This window comes from Anopheles ziemanni, chromosome 2, assembly GCF_943734765.1.
Source record: "Anopheles ziemanni chromosome 2, idAnoZiCoDA_A2_x.2, whole genome shotgun sequence".
NCBI classification, from domain to species: Eukaryota; Metazoa; Arthropoda; class Insecta; order Diptera; family Culicidae; genus Anopheles; species Anopheles ziemanni.
In genome coordinates, this window is record NC_080705.1 from 2,266,361 (window position 1) to 2,273,085 (window position 6,725).

Here is a 6,725-nt window from a genome sequence, read left to right on the forward strand (position 1 = left end):
ATCGACGCTTCTAACACCACACCCGCTCTGATTCTATGTAGGCATCTGTTTTGCACACACACTTCGTACTGGTACAATCAGCAGGGCTTCGATAGATAAGAGTGTTCCCGGCAAACACTTCACGCGCCGTTTGAATGTTTGCGCGAATGCGACGCTATTCTTCCGGATACGTCCGGTGGACTCCGATGTCGCCGTATGATTGGATCGCGATGGCCACAGTCCGTCGCGTTGAAGGTTTGCGCTCGCGGATCTCCGAGAGCAGGCCATCGGCGAGCTAGCCGTTTATCGAGGAGAGTTGGAGAAGGGCGCCACCGTGTGATGCACCACCGTTCAATTAAGCTTCGTTGTTGATGATTCCGTTTCAAGAAACAAACACAAGCAGAGGAACAAAGAGAACGAGAAAACAAAACTGTAACTGCCCTTACGTTACGCTACATCGTGAACCAATGTACTTTCACTCTTTCACTGGTTCGTTGACCCATTAAAATTTGAAAAAAATCAGGCTGGTTTTACAACCAGCTCCATCACCGTGGAGACTTCGTACTCCAACTGCGTGGTAGATAAACTAGAAGAGAAACTTCAACTGAAAGTATCCCCATGAGGCGGAATGAGAGCAAAACGACGCGCCCCCGAGAGAGGCATAGAAAAAAAACGTAATAAATTGCCAAGAGATGTGGGGAACGTTTTTGAGGACACATGTGGATCTTGAGGATCATAAACATTTTATCAAGTGTTAACTATCTTAAAGATGCACTTTTGAACAGACCTTTTAGCTTATCAGCACACTGATAGCTAAAATCTTACGAAGGGACCATAGCAGCGGTTATTTTAAGAAAAGCATTTACAACACCTGATACGTCTTGTAACAGCAGCAACTCTGCGTTACATATTCAACGCCGGAATGTATGCAATTGAAATGATTATGGTGAATTATCTGAATCTTATGGGATTTTCGATCGTTAGCTATAGCAACAAATTTATGTTTTCTAGAGTTTTTTTTACCGTCTACCTGAGACTGTTGGGATTCCTCATCAATCAAGAATATAAAAAAAAAACATAACATTAGTTTTGTAGTATATCAAACGGACAAATGTCACTTTATTCGCCTCAATCTCACAACGAAGCCAACATAAATAATCACCTGCATGATGAGTATCAAGATAAGAGCGTTGGAAATGTTGCGTCCATATCCGTGCTCATCGATGTCGAACTGCTCGAGAATGGTGATCGGTTTTTTGTAGTAGCAGAACACCTGGCGGCACGGAATATTCTCCCGATCGTAGCCGTACAGCGCTTGCATGGCCCCGTGAAACTGATACCGGAAGAACGACACCACACTCAGCGGTTTCAGTATCGAGACCAAATCCTTGGCATTGACGAAAAACCCGGAAAACAGTAGCGGCACGATGCACGCGTTCGCGACAAAGAAATTTTGCATCCCCACGTCGAAGCAGATGCCTCCGATTAGCCCGAGACTCTGGCCGATTATGGCACCGACCGCAAACACGCCCAGTATCATCCCAATGCGGTTCCATTCCATCGGCTGCCCGGTGAGATAGTACACGATGGCGAGCATCAGCGAAGGACAGAGGAGTTGCAGCGGGAGATCGTGGAACAGCTTCGCGAAGAAGTACGCCTCGCGCGAGTACCAATTGTTGGCGATCTCCTTGATGGCAACGTTAACTTCGTCCGCATCTGGAAGAAATCGGTAGACGTCATGGGAAATTGCAAGAAACAAAGCCCCTAGGCACCGCACAACTCACAGTTCACCACCGAGACCGCGTTGGAGAAGTACACGAAGGCAAACAGTTGGAAAAAGCAACCGACATTGGTCAACACTTTCGCGGCGTCCGATCCGACGTCGTAATGCACCACACCAAACACGAGCCCCAGCGCCAGATGCATTCCGATGCGCATTTTGAGGAAAAACTCATCGCGAGCCGACGCAATCACCGAGCGCTTGAGCAGCGTGTAGAGCTGGTAGTACCATGCCGTCTGGTAACGTGCGATCTTTTTCCCGGTGCAAAGCTGAGCCGCAAGAGTTGTCGGACTGGAGGGTGCGGCGGCGTTTATCTCGCGCATTTCATCATCCACCATTCGAGCCAGCGTCTCGTGGGCGTCAGTGTGTTCCGCGTTGGTGATGGCTTCGAGAGCGAAATCGGCCGGGTTGTAGTACTCAGGACAGTGCAGTCCGACACGTGCGAACTGTGGTAGCAGGTTTTCGACCGGGCCTGCATATAGACAGCGGCCCTGCCGGAGGAGGTACACGTCGTCGAACAACTGGAAAAGGCTCGAGGCGGGCTGGTGGATCGTACAGATGATCGTCCTTCCACTCATGGCGAGCGATTTGAGGTGCGATATCACCTGCATCGACGACACACTGTCCAGGCCACTTGTGGGTTCGTCCAGCAGCATGATCGGTGGGTTTGTGATGAGCTCGACGGCTACCGCTAGCCTACGCTGTTCCCCTCCGGACAGGTTTCTCACAACCGTAGGTCGCGACCCGTCGAGACCGACCATGTTGAGAATTTCGCTCACTTTCGCACCCTTGAGCGACGGTGGGGATCCTTGGGGCATCTTCATGTTGACCGCGAACTCCATCGTTTCCTGAACGGTGAGAAATGCCAGCAGTGGGCACTCCTGCTCAACGTAAACACTCCGTGGATCGTTCTCCTCCACCGGTTCACCGTTGATCGTAACCGTACCGATCATTCCGAACATTTCCGCACCGGAAAGAGCATTAAGGAGAGACGATTTTCCCGCACCAGAAGGACCCATGAGAGCCACCAAGCGACCATGCTGGAAGCGTCCTGAGATATTCGCTAATATTTCCTTATCTGTGGGGATGGAAATCAACCTGAGGTGGATCTACTAAGAGACGACCTTCAAACGGCTTACCTACCATTGGTTCTGTATGAGACGTTCCGGAAGCGCAATGTCGATGGTACAAAGTTGAGCAGTGGCATCGCTGCCGGGATCGGCGTTAGTTCAATTTCCTCACGATCGGCCATCATCACAGCATGACGCACGATTCAGCACTGAGGTTGCTTCAACAAAGCACAACACTGTGATTCTAGTAGCCGTAAACAGCATCCTACCTATCGTATCACTCATTACGGTGGGCACCCATACTATCCAATGGCAATAGAAAACCCCTTCCCCGACGACAAGCGACCTGGGAAATTACTCATACAACACACGTGTGTTGTACCCGACCCGACCCACCTCACTTCGCAAGCTTTTTTCGCGATTCCGAGCTTAGAAATCGGTGGCTTCTATAGTGAACCATCAACCTTCCCCTCAGTATCGTTACATCAGCTTCGTAGGAGAATGTACACTAACGCCGGCGGCTTTAGCAAGCAGCTTCACCCTAAGCCGGTCCTAGTGATCGTTAACTAAGTGATGTGTATATAACTGACGATTAACTTCGCGTGTGCACTTGAATGTGATTTGGACTGTGTGTGTTGTTTTTTGCGCCGGTGTGCAATTCTATGGAATTCAATTAAAACATACCACCACCGCGCGACGATACGTACCTCCTTCCTCTCCCTTGTCTAATGGATATGGCTTAGACATACTTCTTTCATAGGCTGCGCCATACGAGGTGAAGGCTGCAAACGTGTTTCTCATTACTTTGCATTAAAACACAAGAGCAACTTTTTCGCATCAAGCCGTTGGTCTCTTTCACTGATATATTTTCAATCGAAGCCGCAGCACAATGTACAGAATAATTTGAAATAGCAGTAGGAAACCGACCAGCGCGTACACGCTGTCCCAGTACCCGTCCTCGCGGGTGTCCATAAATTTGAGAAATTTGGCTGGCTTGTTGTAGTAACAGAAGCTCTCGGAGCAGGGAAAGGTCGTCCGGTTGTTGCCGTAGAGCGCCTGCAGCGATCCCTGCAGACTGTACCGTAAGAAGGACAAATTGGCTAAGTAACTCAGCACCGGATGCATTTCGTACGATTTGACGAAGAAGCCGCAAAACAGTAGCGCTGGAATGCTGAAGCTGGGCACGAAGAAGGTGGCCATCTGCATGTTGAACGCAGCACCCGAAAGCAGACCTACGGTTTGGGCAAAGATCCCCAGGAGGAGCAGTATCAACCAGAGCATTCCGAAGCGCTCCCACTCGAACGGTTGATTGGTCATGTAGTATGAGATGGCAAGAAAGAGCGACGGGCAAAGAAGTTGTAGCGGAAGATCGGCCACAATCTTGGACAGATAGTACGCCTCGAGCGAATACCAGTTGTTGAGACGTTCTCGAATAAACACTTTTGCCTCGAGGGGAACTGTCGAAGAAAGACCTACTTATTAATACTCACTTTTTGGAGGAAACACAAATTTGCATACTTACATGTGATAACGCAAGGCATGGAATTGCCGAAAAAGATAAACAGTTGGAAGAAGAATAGACAGGCTCCGTTGACCATCACATAGGCGCCATCTTGGCCGCAGTTGTAGAATACGGCCCCAAGCAGGAAACCCACCAAGATATGTGTAATAACCCGAAGCTGAGCAAAGAACTGCAATCCAAAACCGAACACGATGATGACATTTTAAACATCTAAAACAATTATGCAAATATCTCGTATCAAAACACTCACAAAGTCTCTCGAAGTAACACGCAACGATCGTCGCAGAAGAACATAAAATTGCTTCCACTGTGGAATTTGATATTGTGCGACTGTTGTTCTGGATCTGTTAATGATAGCATCCTCCTCAAATGGTAGCATTTCGTTCGTTTTGGGCGACAGTTTCCGATCGACGGAGAGTTTGTTGTACTTCTGAACAAGATTATCGAGCTCATTAGAAGGTTTGGCAGCAACTTCAAGAGCTGGAATTATACGGATCATGAGAATCTATGCTTTCTGAATAATTTTGTCCGGCTCCTACCAAAATCAGCTCGGTTGTAATACTTTGGGCACTGGAATCCCATCTCCCCAAGAGATTCAACCATGGAATCCAGTGGTCCACGATAAATGCACCTTCCGGCTGATAGGAGATACAAGTCATCGAACAGTTGGAACAAACTCGACGATGGCTGATGAATCACGCAGACAACGGTACGTCCCTCACTGGCCACGGTTTTCACATAGTTGATCAGCTCCATGGCTGCAACACTGTCCAATCCGCTGGTCGGTTCGTCGAGCAGTATGATCGGAGGATTGCATACCATTTCGATGCCAATCGAAAGGCGCTTCTTTTCGCCACCGGACAGTTTGCTTACCAGCGTACCGATGCTGGTCATGAGGCCCAATACGCGCAGGATGTCGTTCACCTTCTTCTTGCGTACCATCTCCGAGCGGGACTGTCGGGGCATCTTCAGCTCGGCCGCGTATTGCATCGTTTCCAGCACGGTCAGGTGTTCGATCAGGCTAAAATCCTGTTGAATATAGACACACTGCTGCCGATAGCGGCTTCGGTCCAGAATGGTCCCATTGATTTCTATCGTCCCGATGTAACCGGTTTGTCTGAAGGGTGAAGTGCAAATCCATAAATTCAATAATCTCACGAGCTGCACGTATATCACCACTTACTTCAATCCGGAAAGGATGCTCAACAGCGAAGATTTGCCAGCACCGGAAGGACCGAGAATCGCCACCAGTCGTCCCGGTAGAAACCTTCCCGATACACTCTTGATGATGTCCTTGGCTCGACCGCCATCTGAGGCTTTCTGCCTATAGCACACGTTGCGGAAGGCCAGTGTCAACCCCGAGCACGATATGGAGTCGTTCACATTGAGCGTAACTGAATCTACACTTTCGTCGGCCATCACTTGCCAATCGTAATAAACACTTGGTTCTGATCCGTCTCAATCTAACGAAGATCAACTGCGCACTGATCTAGATGGGTCTTCTAAAGAATTGTTGTTGCCAAATTCTTGTAATCCTGATTCAGCATGGACTTCCAGGAAAGTGAAATTTATTCGAGAACCGGTTCTAGACACTTCTCAGACCATCTCCGATTTGAATATGCTAATATGCTACGATCTATATCTATCGATTCTTCCTATTTTGAACCACGCTTGTGATGGCAGAGAACGTCTTAGCACACGTTCACATACCAACCACTGCAAAGCACCGTCCACACTCATTCAAAGCTCCAGCACAACTGTGTGAAATCGCGATCGCGCACGACGAGACGGTCAATTTTCTCACTTCACCTACGGGGGCCCGACTGACTGGCGCTCGCAGCCGTCTCCCGCCTTTTTTTCATTCCACTGCCAATTCGTGTACTACCCCAACGAGTGTGGAAACCTGTTTTCCCTTCTAAGCGGGCTGCGCATCGATTAAGTAAATATTTTTCTGCTGTTTAGATCGATTTGAGCATAATGCTAACGAGAAAGTGAACCCTTGTGATATAAGTTTTCATGAATGGGTACACGAACGATCCAAACGTGGGCGAAATCTACGTACGTCCGTGTATACTGAGATAAGAAATCAATATTATCTAACGCAACAACATTAACGATACCTCATCTGAACGGTCTTCTTATGTAGGGCGGGCCAGCTCAACAATTGTGGGAACATGAATAATGTTAACACATTTTATTTCATTCTAGTTTCTTTCGACCGTAAAACTTAGCTCATCCGATAGCATTTCTTTCTTATTATAATGATATGATAGATATTGACATAGCAATAAAACAGCATAGAGAAACATTATTAAACTTATTAAACTTTCTATATTGTATTCATCGCTCATATTTACATACATATCACAACAGT

At 47.9% G+C, this 6,725-nt stretch overlaps 2 protein-coding genes across 2 annotated transcripts; both read right to left on the reverse strand.

Annotated features, from left to right (window-relative positions):
* Positions 1 to 1,093: 1,093 nt before the first annotated feature.
* LOC131281679 (ATP-binding cassette sub-family G member 4-like) lies at positions 1,094 to 3,014 on the reverse strand. The gene is made up of 3 exons (XM_058311027.1): positions 2,903 to 3,014; positions 1,764 to 2,837; positions 1,094 to 1,695 (listed from the first exon to the last, which is right to left on the reverse strand). Exons 1-3 carry the CDS (start codon positions 3,012 to 3,014, stop codon positions 1,094 to 1,096), a joined length of 1,788 nt encoding a protein of 595 aa, XP_058167010.1.
* A 670-nt stretch (positions 3,015 to 3,684) lies between these two features.
* LOC131282552 (ATP-binding cassette sub-family G member 4-like) lies at positions 3,685 to 5,770 on the reverse strand. The gene is made up of 5 exons (XM_058312049.1): positions 5,535 to 5,770; positions 4,891 to 5,468; positions 4,602 to 4,831; positions 4,352 to 4,520; positions 3,685 to 4,286 (listed from the first exon to the last, which is right to left on the reverse strand). Exons 1-5 carry the CDS (start codon positions 5,768 to 5,770, stop codon positions 3,685 to 3,687), a joined length of 1,815 nt encoding a protein of 604 aa, XP_058168032.1.
* Between the last annotated feature and the right edge of the window lie 955 nt (positions 5,771 to 6,725).